Here is a 14,098-nt window from a genome sequence, read left to right as displayed (position 1 = left end):
GTAAACAAACCTCATCACAGAAGGTAGGTGATGCGGACGTCGTGGAAGACATTTTGTCTTCGGTGGTGGGGGGGAGATGTTCATGTTGCTGCGGTCTGCAGTCTGGACGTTAGATGTCGCTAAAATTTACACACTGTAGCTTTAAAAATCAAGTGTCAAGCTTAACCGGTGCAACTGATGGGACTTATATATTAAGAAAACAAAAAGCACAAAATATAAAATTAAAATCTTTAATGCTAAAGGGTTTTTCCTGCTGTTTCCAGCTTTGGTTAAAATCCTTGGAAGCCTGATAATCACATTTAGTCCACCGGGTAGCCAGTTGCTAGAGTTAAGGTTAAAGAAAAGTAATGTTTTCATGTATTTTAAAGAGAAAGTAAGCGGTTCTTCCTTCAGCAGTATGAAGCAAAGAATGAAGCTGCACTGGTTCTTTCTTAACTGTTACTGAACACAGACAGCTGGCAGGAAGAAAAGGACTTCCAATAAGGACAAATAAGGCTGAGAGTAAATATTTCATGTCATGAACATAAGAGTATAAACTAAAGGAAGACCACACGATACTTAACAGGATAATGCGGTTTGAAACTAGAGGTAGAAGATTATTAGAAGCTTGTCTGTTAAGCAGGTTGGCTTACTAAGTAGATAGCCTGACTAATAACCAGACAACCTAAGCATCTTATAGCTCTCTTGTACAAGCAGTGTTTGTATAACTCATAGTCTTTAAGAGAAAGATAGAAACAAATGCATCTGGACAACATGGACTTAAAAATAATCTATTGCTAAATGCAGGTGTTATGCTATGTAGGTAAATGGTGATAGAAATTTGTGTGCCAATGTAACACAGTGTAATTGTGGTATTTTACTTAAGGTAATCATCCATCCATTTTTTCCCCACTAAGTCCTTGTCATGGTCACGCTGGGGCCGGAGCCTATATCTGGCAGTCTAAGGGTGAGAGGTGGGGTACACCCTGGACAGGTCAACAGTCTGTCGCAGGGCAACACAGAGACACACAAAAACACACAACCATGCACACACACTAACACCTAATTCTAAAAGAAACCAATTAACCTAACAGTCATGTTTTTGGATTGTGGGAAGAAGCCAGAGTACCCGGAGAGAACCCACGCATAAACAGAGAGAACATGCAAACTCCATGCAAAAGAATCGAAAGCCAGAACCTTCTTGCTGCCAGGAAACAGCGTTACCCACTGCTACACTTTGCAACCATCAGGTGGTCATAGAATGAGTACCAAATACGAGGCCTATGCTAACATAGATAGGACATCTGTTTAAAGTCTCATAGTTGGCAGAGGTGGAAAATCCAGGTCTAGAAATTAAAAATCCTGCTTTATTTTTCTTAATTCTGTTCCCTTAACCCGATGATTAGCCCCCAATCTGTGGAATTAATTCGGAAATTTAGCTAATTTCTGTAGCAACTGTTTACTTTCTTGACCTGGATTATTCACCTCTGAAACTGGTATGAAGTTTTTGTTTCAAATTATTATTTTTCAAAACATAGCCACTTTATAGATCTTCAGTTTTGAGCATTAAATTAAATTTAAATTTTGCATTAGAAAAATAGGTATAAAGCATAGATGTTTTTGTCCTCCTCTGTGTTAAGGACATAACCCAATATTGTTTCTGTAAATTTACTAGAAACAACTAAAACCGTGGAAATACAAAATAAAAACCATGTAAGACCTTAAAATCTGTAACCAGAACACACCCAAAAACACTTTAAAGCCTCAATTTCAAATGATCTTTTATTTCTGCAATTCAAATTGAATTTGAAATTTCATACATTTAAGATGAGCCCTACTAGTTAGTGATGACAGCCATACAAACACACAACATATAATTCAGAAAGAGAACGATCTCTGTTCCTGTTTTACTTTCATGATCATTTGACATTTTACAAAAATTATCCAAGTTTAAATTAAGGGGGTGGTTTCATGACATTTTGCGTCATTTCCCGCAACACCCATTGATCCCTCAGGTGATCCCACCCTCAGTGAAACAACTGCAAACCCCACACACAAAGCATGAGTCACGAGTGAATTCCCAAAAAAAGACTAGGATATGGACCTAAGGGGCTGCTGTTTACTCCCACAGATTTCTTAAAGGGAAATTAGGACAAAGGTCGATACATATTCCTACTGTTGGTTGACCAATATGTGTGTTAGAGTGCACTGGCAAGAGGAATGGTCTTGTTGGTGGACGGATATCTCAGTGTCTGTGTGGGTGAGTTGTGCAACTATTTGTGCAACTATTTATATATTAAGACATTTAAATAACTGACAAGTAAATCAACAAACAGTGTTTTTGTCTGTGCAACATTCTATAGGCTTGGCCAAGAGAAAACCCTATCTACAGGGCCAAAAAATAGTTCTATCAAGATCTATTTAACAAGACTGAACATAATAACAGATTTAAAAAAAATGCTCCTTAAAGCTCACTGTCTGACTTTCGATATGTCTAGACAAATAAATTGTTGTTTTGTCTAAAAAAAAATAACATTAGTTGTATGCCAGGGCCACTTTTTTTAATAATTCCATGAGCTTGCCCACACTTGCTTCAGAAGAGAAGAAAAACACATATGCTTCCTTGGTAGAGTGTTTCCCTGCTTTCTGTGTTTCAAAGTTTTCAGAGATGCCTAACAAGAAATGGTGCCTGCAGGTTTTTAGACGTTCTCAGCTTCTGGCAAAATACATTAATGTCCTTGTCAGGTATTACTTGACTCCAAAAGAGTCAAATAATCCAAAAGGAATGGAAAACAAAGCATTCAAACTTAAAATATGCACTAATGAAGGTGGTCTGAGTTGATTTAAATTGCCATCACATATTTGTGTATTACAATTAAAAATGTATGCAAAAACTGTTTTATGCTTACATATATTTTCATTTTTCCCCAAAATATATGACTAATAGATTACTTTGTATAAAATATTAATGAAAATAGTTTTAGGAAACAATATATGTATTTGTTGCTGTAACCTCTAAAAGCAGAAATGCACTCCAAAAATGAATTTCAAGTAAGTCAGATTTTCTTACAATAAGTGCATTTCTTTACTTGAATTGAGCAGGTAAGAATACGTTTTTATTACAAAAAAAATGCAGTCTCTTATTTTAATTGCATAATATCTAACTATATTATTTTAAGGGTGAAAATACTCATTCCATTGGCAGATCATCTCATTTTCCTACTCATATTAATGGTAAATACACTTAGCTTTAAAAAATGTTTAACTTAGCTTTAAATCGTTTATGCTGTGTAACCTCCGGCTTCTAAAAAAAACCCCAACGGAGCTATAGCTAATGTCCCGATACCAAACTATACAGATGCTCGTTTTCTGTTTGTTTTTTTCATCTATACCCTAACAGGTCAGACCAGTTTTTCAGTCAAAGTTGGACTTTTAAGGTGGGTGGTTGTAACGTCAGTTATGTTCAGTAGCACCTCAGAGCAGTAGAAATATCATGTAGCTTTTTTTTTTTTTAAAGAAGTGGTATCAATAAGGGGAAAAGTTAATAATAGTTTTGTTGCCTGTGTAAATTCGCAATCATCCGCCTCATGACAACCACAAAACAGGCTTAAACTGGAAGCAACCAGACTTTCGCTAAAATAAACTAGTTAAAAAAAATGTTCACGCCTTTTTCCCGTCAAAAATTCAGCTCGTGTTTCTAATATGAAAAATATGTGTCAACGACAGGCTTATATGCGTTTCATTTTGTATTATATTTATTTATTTATTTATTTATTTATTTATTTATTTATTTATTTATTTATTTATTTATTTATTTATCTATTCACACTGATGTTGTTTATTTTAAAACATCACAATTTTTAAATGCATCTCTCCTTTTGCCACGTTGAAATCACAAATCAAAATGATGTCATTTGCTTTTGGTTTTGCCCCCGAGATATTATGAGAGGAACCTATTTGGTAACCGTAAGTAGCCTTTCTGGATGCACCCCTGTCTTCAAGCACAATTATGCAACGTCCTATCTTGTGGACAGTCAATTTCTGTTTAGTGCCCAGTGATACTACTGTGTTTTTCAATCTGACATCATTATTCTCATATAGTTATTAACATGGTCAGAGACCACAGTAACAATACCACAGCAAGCTGATGCAAATACCTTATCTAGTTGCAACAAAGTAGTTTTAAATTAGAAACTTTGCTAGAAATAACAAGTGGTGCAGGCAAGCCTATAATGCAGCTACCATGACACCAGCCTGTCAGCTTTACAAACTGTTATACTGATGCCTATAGGGTGATCAAAATATAATTAAATAAATGATTCAAAATTCTTGTTCTAATTTAACTTTCATGTAGACATGTCAAAGGCCTTTTCCAGGACAGGAGTTATAGGTGTTACATTATGAATACAAAGCATATGGCTAATGAGTCTTGCTCTAAGTTTCCAACTTTAATAAAAATCATCAACAAGTCAGATAGCAAAAAAGCTACTATAGCAATATTATCAAGGGAAAAAAATAGCATTCAATGCAAAGTGTAAAAAGATAAAAACTGAACATTTGCTTTGAAGTTCTCCTGAACATGAGTCACATCTCAGAAGACAGGTGTTGTGATCAAAGCGCAGAGTTTTGAAGTACAGTAGACTGTTAAGAGAGAAGAAAACCCTTCGAGCACGTGCAGCCTACACAACCCCTCAATCAAAGTGTCAAAAACATGTTTGCACTAAAAGATTTTGATGTAACTAAACGGGTTAGTTTACTTTGTACATCTTCCCGTTTAAAAGCAAGAGAACTCATTGATTAAAAAAGGAACAAACAAAAAAATACCAATCAAAGGCAAATGCAAATTTAATAAGTGTCAAAACTTATTAAAATCAATACAGTTAATTCACAGATTCAGAAAGACTCTTAAGATTGCACAGATGAGCAGAGGAGGATATTGTGGTCTGAGAATGATATACAGGCATAAAAGATTAACAACAGCTAAAATGTTCAGTTTCTGTTCGGTGTCCAAAATGATGTTTGATGTCAATAAAAGTCTCATTTTGGGGCCAAAATGTTTCTGTATTTAGACAGTAAATGTTGAAACGATTGGCCTTGAGGTTAATAATTACACTCAATTTGAAAAACTATTTAACAACGCTAATGTGAAAAAGGTTAAAAAGCAACCCTGCCCTCTGATAAAGTGTAAAAAAACTTGTGGAATTGTTTTAAATGATTGAATCTGCAATGCATTTGACACACCAGGATGTGAATAGTGGAGAGATTAATAGTGGTTAATTATCTTTGAGATGATTTGAGGAAAGCTATTCTCTTTTATCTGGATGTTTTTGCAGAAGCAGATGTTTAGACTGTCTCTCTTCCTTTAAGTATTTTGCAGTAGCTCCCTATAAAACAAAACTATATAGGACACTTTTTTTTATATTCCACAAGAGAAGATGGTGTACTATCAGATTGTATGCAAATGTAGGTCTTATGTTAGCTACAGAGATGAAAAAGCATGTCAGATGGACAACAAAAACAGCATCTTGAGGCACTCCTTTCATTTATGGCTGCAGAACAAAGTCCAAATCTCTTTGTCGTTCACATAAGTGGCCTCTAACGCGTACACGCCTCCCCAGTTAAAGGAATGATATAACTTGATAAGTGAATAATTGAGGCCATGGTGTTGCCTCAGCACCTGTGTCCAACCTAGAATGAGACTTCAAGACGCTTATGCAAAGTTATGCGACAGGTTAACCCGAGACAAGGGTCAAGGTGGAGATCATTAAAGCTGTGTGTGATTTTTTACACATCTGTACTGTAGGCGCATTTCTAGACTTTGTACAGAAAAACGTCATAGATTTCTAAAAAACAAAATAAAAAAAGGCTTGCAAAACTGTTTGTTTCAAAACTTATTTGAAAGCTAAGCAAAATGAAAACTTAATGAAATAAACTAAGGAAGCAACCAAATGTCACTTCTCTAATTTTTCAACCACAATGTTTTCTTGAGTTTCTCTCCTCAACAAAGGAATCTTATATTAGCAATGACATTGTAACCCCTGATAAACTCCTGTTATGACTGTGTAATAGAAGGTAGATTGAGAGTAACTTTGCTAAAATATAATGATCTTTATACCGTAAGTTTATGAGTGAAAACCTAATCCTATTATGTATACATTAGTTAGTGCCATAAAAAAACAAGGTATTCTATACCTCTGAAAAGTATTTTATTATTGCTTTTATTTACTCTGTTCCTCAGAAATAATAATAAATAAATAATGTAATAAATCTGTAATAACTCTGTCTTTATTTATGTATCCTGTTTATTATGCTTGTTTAAAAGAAACCGCAAAATAAAACAACACAGGAAATACTGTCAGCTCTGACAACACTGTACCATTCCAACTGCTTACCAAACATACTTTTAAGTGCGAAAATGCATAAAAAATGCTTTTACTTACATTAGAAGGAGAAAATCATTAGCACAATATTTGTTATACTTAACAATAGGTATAGTACGGTACATATTCTTTAATTTTTATTTTTTAATGGTATAAGGCACAAAAACGTTATCCAACAATGTATTCTGACTAATTAGACTTCTTATAAAGTAAAAAGGCTTATATAGTAAAAATGTACCATTTACCAGAGATAGGAATTGGCTAATTTTACCTGGGTTGGCGGTGTTCCATGATCAAACATTCAAGTGATGCAACATCTGATGTTTACATATAAGATTTACATATGAGAAATGCAAGATAGATAGATAGATAGATAGATAGATAGATAGATAGATAGATAGACAGACAGACAGACAGACAGACAGACAGACAGACAGACAGACAGATAGATAGATAGATAGATAGATAGATAGATAGATAGATAGATAGATANAAAAAAAATGCTCCTTAAAGCTCACTGTCTGACTTGCGATGTGTCTAGACAAATAAATTGTTGTTTTGTCTAAAAAAAATAACATTAGTTGTATGCCAGGGCCACTTTTTTTAATAATTCCATGAGCTTGCCCACACTTGCTTCAGAAGAGAAGAAAAACACATATGCTTCCTTGGTAGAGTGTTTCCCTGCTTTCTGTGTTTCAAAGTTTTCAGAGATGCCTAACAAGAAATGGTGCCTGCAGGTTTTTAGACGTTCTCAGCTTCTGGCAAAATACATTAATGTCCTTGTCAGGTATTACTTGACTCCAAAAGAGTCAAATAATCCAAAAGGAATGGAAAACAAAGCATTCAAACTTAAAATATGCACTAATGAAGGTGGTCTGAGTTGATTTAAATTGCCATCACATATTTGTGTATTACAATTAAAAATGTATGCAAAAACTGTTTTATGCTTACATATATTTTCATTTTTCCCCAAAATATATGACTAATAGATTACTTTGTATAAAATATTAATGAAAATAGTTTTAGGAAACAATATATGTATTTGTTGCTGTAACCTCTAAAAGCAGAAATGCACTCCAAAAATGAATTTCAAGTAAGTCAGATTTTCTTACAATAAGTGCATTTCTTTACTTGAATTGAGCAGGTAAGAATACGTTTTTATTACAAAAAAAATGCAGTCTCTTATTTTAATTGCATAATATCTAACTATATTATTTTAAGGGTGAAAATACTCATTCCATTGGCAGATCATCTCATTTTCCTACTCATATTAATGGTAAATACACTTAGCTTTAAAAAATGTTTAACTTAGCTTTAAATCGTTTATGCTGTGTAACCTCCGGCTTCTAAAAAAAACCCCAACGGAGCTATAGCTAATGTCCCGATACCAAACTATACAGATGCTCGTTTTCTGTTTGTTTTTTTCATCTATACCCTAACAGGTCAGACCAGTTTTTCAGTCAAAGTTGGACTTTTAAGGTGGGTGGTTGTAACGTCAGTTATGTTCAGTAGCACCTCAGAGCAGTAGAAATATCATGTAGCTTTTTTTTTTTTTAAAGAAGTGGTATCAATAAGGGGAAAAGTTAATAATAGTTTTGTTGCCTGTGTAAATTCGCAATCATCCGCCTCATGACAACCACAAAACAGGCTTAAACTGGAAGCAACCAGACTTTCGCTAAAATAAACTAGTTAAAAAAAATGTTCACGCCTTTTTCCCGTCAAAAATTCAGCTCGTGTTTCTAATATGAAAAATATGTGTCAACGACAGGCTTATATGCGTTTCATTTTGTATTATATTTATTTATTTATTTATTTATTTATTTATTTATTTATTTATTTATTTATTTATTTATTTATTTATCTATTCACACTGATGTTGTTTATTTTAAAACATCACAATTTTTAAATGCATCTCTCCTTTTGCCACGTTGAAATCACAAATCAAAATGATGTCATTTGCTTTTGGTTTTGCCCCCGAGATATTATGAGAGGAACCTATTTGGTAACCGTAAGTAGCCTTTCTGGATGCACCCCTGTCTTCAAGCACAATTATGCAACGTCCTATCTTGTGGACAGTCAATTTCTGTTTAGTGCCCAGTGATACTACTGTGTTTTTCAATCTGACATCATTATTCTCATATAGTTATTAACATGGTCAGAGACCACAGTAACAATACCACAGCAAGCTGATGCAAATACCTTATCTAGTTGCAACAAAGTAGTTTTAAATTAGAAACTTTGCTAGAAATAACAAGTGGTGCAGGCAAGCCTATAATGCAGCTACCATGACACCAGCCTAAACAGCTTTACAAACTGTTATACTGATGCCTATAGGGTGATCAAAATATAATTAAATAAATGATTCAAAATTCTTGTTCTAATTTAACTTTCATGTAGACATGTCAAAGGCCTTTTCCAGGACAGGAGTTATAGGTGTTACATTATGAATACAAAGCATATGGCTAATGAGTCTTGCTCTAAGTTTCCAACTTTAATAAAAATCATCAACAAGTCAGATAGCAAAAAAGCTACTATAGCAATATTATCAAGGGAAAAAAATTGCATTCAATGCAAAGTGTAAAAAGATAAAAACTGAACATTTGCTTTGAAGTTCTCCTGAACATGAGTCACATCTCAGAAGACAGGTGTTGTGATCAAAGCGCAGAGTTTTGAAGTACAGTAGACTGTTAAGAGAGAAGAAAACCCTTCGAGCACGTGCAGCCTACACAACCCCTCAATCAAAGTGTCAAAAACATGTTTGCACTAAAAGATTTTGATGTAACTAAACGGGTTAGTTTACTTTGTACATCTTCCCGTTTAAAAGCAAGAGAACTCATTGATTAAAAAAGGAACAAACAAAAAAATACCAATCAAAGGCAAATGCAAATTTAATAAGTGTCAAAACTTATTAAAATCAATACAGTTAATTCACAGATTCAGAAAGACTCTTAAGATTGCACAGATGAGCAGAGGAGGATATTGTGGTCTGAGAATGATATACAGGCATAAAAGATTAACAACAGCTAAAATGTTCAGTTTCTGTTCGGTGTCCAAAATGATGTTTGATGTCAATAAAAGTCTCATTTTGGGGCCAAAATGTTTCTGTATTTAGACAGTAAATGTTGAAACGATTGGCCTTGAGGTTAATAATTACACTCAATTTGAAAAACTATTTAACAACGCTAATGTGAAAAAGGTTAAAAAGCAACCCTGCCCTCTGATAAAGTGTAACAAAACTTGTGGAATTGTTTTAAATGATTGAATCTGCAATGCATTTGACACACCAGGATGTGAATAGTGGAGAGATTAATAGTGGTTAATTATCTTTGAGATGATTTGAGGAAAGCTATTCTCTTTTATCTGGATGTTTTTGCAGAAGCAGATGTTTAGACTGTCTCTCTTCCTTTAAGTATTTTGCAGTAGCTCCCTATAAAACAAAACTATATAGGACACTTTTTTTTATATTCCACAAGAGAAGATGGTGTACTATCAGATTGTATGCAAATGTAGGTCTTATGTTAGCTACAGAGATGAAAAAGCATGTCAGATGGACAACAAAAACAGCATCTTGAGGCACTCCTTTCATTTATGGCTGCAGAACAAAGTCCAAATCTCTTTGTCGTTCACATAAGTGGCCTCTAACGTGTACACGCCTCCCCAGTTAAAGGAATGATATAACTTGATAAGTGAATAATTGAGGCCATGGTGTTGCCTCAGCACCTGTGTCCAACCTAGAATGAGACTTCAAGACGCTTATGCAAAGTTATGCGACAGGTTAACCCGAGACAAGGGTCAAGGTGGAGATCATTAAAGCTGTGTGTGATTTTTTACACATCTGTACTGTAGGCGCATTTCTAGACTTTGTACAGAAAAACGTCATAGATTTCTAAAAAACAAAATAAAAAAAGGCTTGCAAAACTGTTTGTTTCAAAACTTATTTGAAAGCTAAGCAAAATGAAAACTTAATGAAATAAACTAAGGAAGCAACCAAATGTCACTTCTCTAATTTTTCAACCACAATGTTTTCTTGAGTTTCTCTCCTCAACAAAGGAATCTTATATTAGCAATGACATTGTAACCCCTGATAAACTCCTGTTATGACTGTGTAATAGAAGGTAGATTGAGAGTAACTTTGCTAAAATATAATGATCTTTATACCGTAAGTTTATGAGTGAAAACCTAATCCTATTATGTATACATTAGTTAGTGCCATAAAAAAACAAGGTATTCTATACCTCTGAAAAGTATTTTATTATTGCTTTTATTTACTCTGTTCCTCAGAAATAATAATAAATAAATAATGTAATAAATCTGTAATAACTCTGTCTTTATTTATGTATCCTGTTTATTATGCTTGTTTAAAAGAAACCGCAAAATAAAACAACACAGGAAATACTGTCAGCTCTGACAACACTGTACCATTCCAACTGCTTACCAAACATACTTTTAAGTGCGAAAATGCATAAAAAATGCTTTTACTTACATTAGAAGGAGAAAATCATTAGCACAATATTTGTTATACTTAACAATAGGTATAGTACGGTACATATTCTTTAATTTTTATTTTTTAATGGTATAAGGCACAAAAACGTTATCCAACAATGTATTCTGACTAATTAGACTTCTTATAAAGTAAAAAGGCTTATATAGTAAAAATGTACCATTTACCAGAGATAGGAATTGGCTAATTTTACCTGGGTTGGCGGTGTTCCATGATCAAACATTCAAGTGATGCAACATCTGATGTTTACATATAAGATTTACATATGAGAAATGCAAGATAGATAGATAGATAGATAGATAGATAGACAGACAGACAGACAGACAGACAGACAGACAGACAGACAGACAGACAGACAGACAGATAGACAGATAGATAGATAGATAGATAGATAGATAGATAGATAGATAGATAGATAGATAGATAGATAGATTGTTTTGCTTTAAAATGTGAGCATTTAAGCACATCTGGTGAAGCACTAAACTAACAAAAAAAAAAAAGAAAAAAAAAAAAAAAACACAGCCAATTGCATTATTGCTGAGTCACAACAATTATTTCCAGGACAGGTTAGAAATGCAGAAGTCCCTGAATGTTCAGCACACTCTACAAATTCCTCATATGACACATGAGATAAGGACACAGGATAAGGATGTGAGAAATACATCTGCATTTTACTCAAATGTGTCCTAATTTGAAAGGGGGTTAAAAAAGCTAAAAAATCTCAGTTTTGCAGAAGTCGATCAGAAAAGACAGACTTTCTATGAAGTGCACTTACCTGAGGAGTAGCTGTGACCACTTAGATGGTTGAAATCTCGGCCGGGTGTTTGCATGTCAAACTCAGACTTACGCTGTGGCCAAGAGATACACTCTGGACCAACACCTGACTGTGTGCCAGTTGTCAGTGCTTTGACCGCACCCCCCTGACTATAGCCACCCCCAACCTGCACGCCGCTTGGAAGTTCGTTACGCTGCAGAAAGTGCCCAACCTTCACAATCAACAGCACCGGTTCAGTCTAATTAGCCTTAGAATAAGTTGCCTATTATAAAGAATCGATATTTCTATAGATTGTTTTTAAAAATAGAAGTTTGCTTTAAAGGATAAATAAACATGGGCTGTTCTTTAAAACAAGCAGATATTTTTTAATTGGACTTTTTAAGATGTGTTTATTTTAGGTGTGCAGCCATAGAACGCATGGCGCAGCAGGCTGTGGAGCGCGCGGAAGGTGACTGACCTGATCAGCGCGCTGAACCGCAGAGGAAAGGCAACCCGCTCGTTTCTGCTCAGGCTGGGTCGGGGTTTCTTCCTTTGTTTATACTTGTTAGGTTTGGTCTTTAAAGCTCCGGAGCTCGGTGGGGGAGAGACGGACAGAAGCGCCGCGGTGTTGGAGGTGGTCAGGTCCGATTGCTGGAGAGTTATTAGCGCATGCTGCTGCTGCTGCTGCTGCTTCCTCTCTCTCTCCTCCCTCCGATCAGCTCAGCCTGTTGGGATCCAGAGGACACATGTCTGCTAAGGGATCGAGTTACCCTCCAGAGCTCCCATTTATTCAATTAAACGGATTCTATCAACATGGTAATGTAAAGAACTATTTACAAAGTGATCTTTTCCCATACACTAAACTTTGTGGAAGGTAACACAATTTTAATGTGTGTCATTTATTTGGAGTATTTAAACATTATAATTTGGATTTTTTTTTCTTTCTTTAGATTTAGATTTGATCTAGTTCTCAAATTGTTTTCCAAATAATACTTGCTGTTGATAGGTTGTCCAAATATCACTGTGTAGGACTGTTATTGTTGTTATTTGTATTATTATCAGGAGACAAAGTTAATGTAACATAGTTGCAAGTTTGAAAACTAATAAATAAATAACAAAATTCCCCTAGAGTTGGAGATCCAAATGACCTGAGGTCTCAAAATCCAAAATGGTTGCCTTATAATTAAAATAACTATGCTAAACATTCAGATGCTTATATTAAATTCCTCTAGGTGAAAAAAATAACAACATTGTTTGAAGTTACAATATGCAAAAAAAATGTATTACTAGTTTTATTACTAGTTTGATTAACCTATAATTACCTATTGGTAATTATAGGTTAGTCAAAACATTTTATTCAACATCGTCTAAAAGTTTTTTTTATTTGAAATCGAACTTGAACATATTCTATATTGCCACCCGGATATGTTTGGGCTTCACCTTGTTCAGCTTCTTTTCTACGGGGATTTTTGTCATTTTTCTCCCCTGTCTTCTCCCTTCCATAATTTCTTAACAATTGAATCAATCCTGCATATATACTATTATTTGGTCAGGTTTTTTTGAGTACTACTAAAGATAGCCAAACTATAAGCAGAGGTTCTTCTATTAGAGTTAGCAAATGTTGGATGGGATGTGTTATCAGTGAAACCTATATCCTGTATTAAAATACATAAATGTGCGATATAGTAAAATAAACGTATTATTTTTTTTATCTCATGAGTATGTCTGTAAGAAACTAGTTTTACTGCCATTCAACCTTGATTGCGGCCTGGTTTTACACTGAAAAACGTGGAATCTAATATGAAAACATCTAGCCTACAGTCTATGAATATGTTTAGTATTTCATCTCCAAATACAGTAATTATAAGATAACTGCCCCCATAACATTAAAGACATTGTTAAAGAAAAAAAAAAAAAAAGGTAAAGATAGAGGCCACCCCTTCAGCTTCACCAGTTTCAGATATGATCAACCATTAAATTTGTGCAATTTCAACAACATGCTATCATTTATACATGAAACTCCTAAAATAATGAAATGTGAATAGTTTATATACTTTTAAAAAAATCATATGATATGGTTGGTAAAACATTCAGTCTATTTAGTGAGTTAGAATATGCTTTTTTTTTTGGCATTAAGACCATATTTGCCAATTATTTTCCTTCTCCAAAAAATGCGGCACTTGGATTAATTGAACTTGAATTGTGCCGGGTTTTTTTATTACTATAGTTTTCATACAAAAATCACAAAACCTGTTTTTCTTTTGGTGTAGAATAATTCAGTACGGATTCTTCCAGTCTATATATTGCAGTATTTAACCTTTAAACTATCTGAGGTAATTATGAAATAATGTTGTCAATGTCAATTGGTATGCTTGTATAATACGGTCGAAGATTTAACAAAGTATGAAATACACCGTGTCTGTAATTTCTGTAAAATACGCCAGTCTTTCTCCTTTTACTTATTTTGAACCTGAACTAATCAAA

General features: G+C 34.2%; 1 protein-coding gene across 2 annotated transcripts in view; it reads right to left on the bottom strand.

Moving 5' to 3' along the window:
• The window catches only part of pparg (peroxisome proliferator-activated receptor gamma), a 58,401-nt gene extending 46,662 nt beyond the window's left edge, over positions 1-11,739 (bottom strand). Inside the window, exon 1 of one of the 2 annotated variants that reach the window (XM_015379176.1) lies at positions 11,636-11,739. In XM_015379176.1, coding sequence (XP_015234662.1) covers positions 11,636-11,690 — 55 coding nt within the window. In that variant the 5' untranslated portion in view covers positions 11,691-11,739. The remainder of the gene's footprint in view (positions 1-11,635) is intronic. The other variant, XM_015379177.1, reaches the window with a different exon arrangement.
• Positions 11,740-14,098: the final 2,359 nt, after the last annotated feature.

This window comes from Cyprinodon variegatus, unplaced genomic scaffold (assembly GCF_000732505.1).
Source record: "Cyprinodon variegatus isolate N-32 unplaced genomic scaffold, C_variegatus-1.0 Scaffold186, whole genome shotgun sequence".
NCBI classification, from domain to species: Eukaryota; Metazoa; Chordata; class Actinopteri; order Cyprinodontiformes; family Cyprinodontidae; genus Cyprinodon; species Cyprinodon variegatus.
The sequence above is the reverse complement of the archived record's forward strand: the minus strand, read 5'-3'. Positions and strand labels throughout refer to the sequence as shown.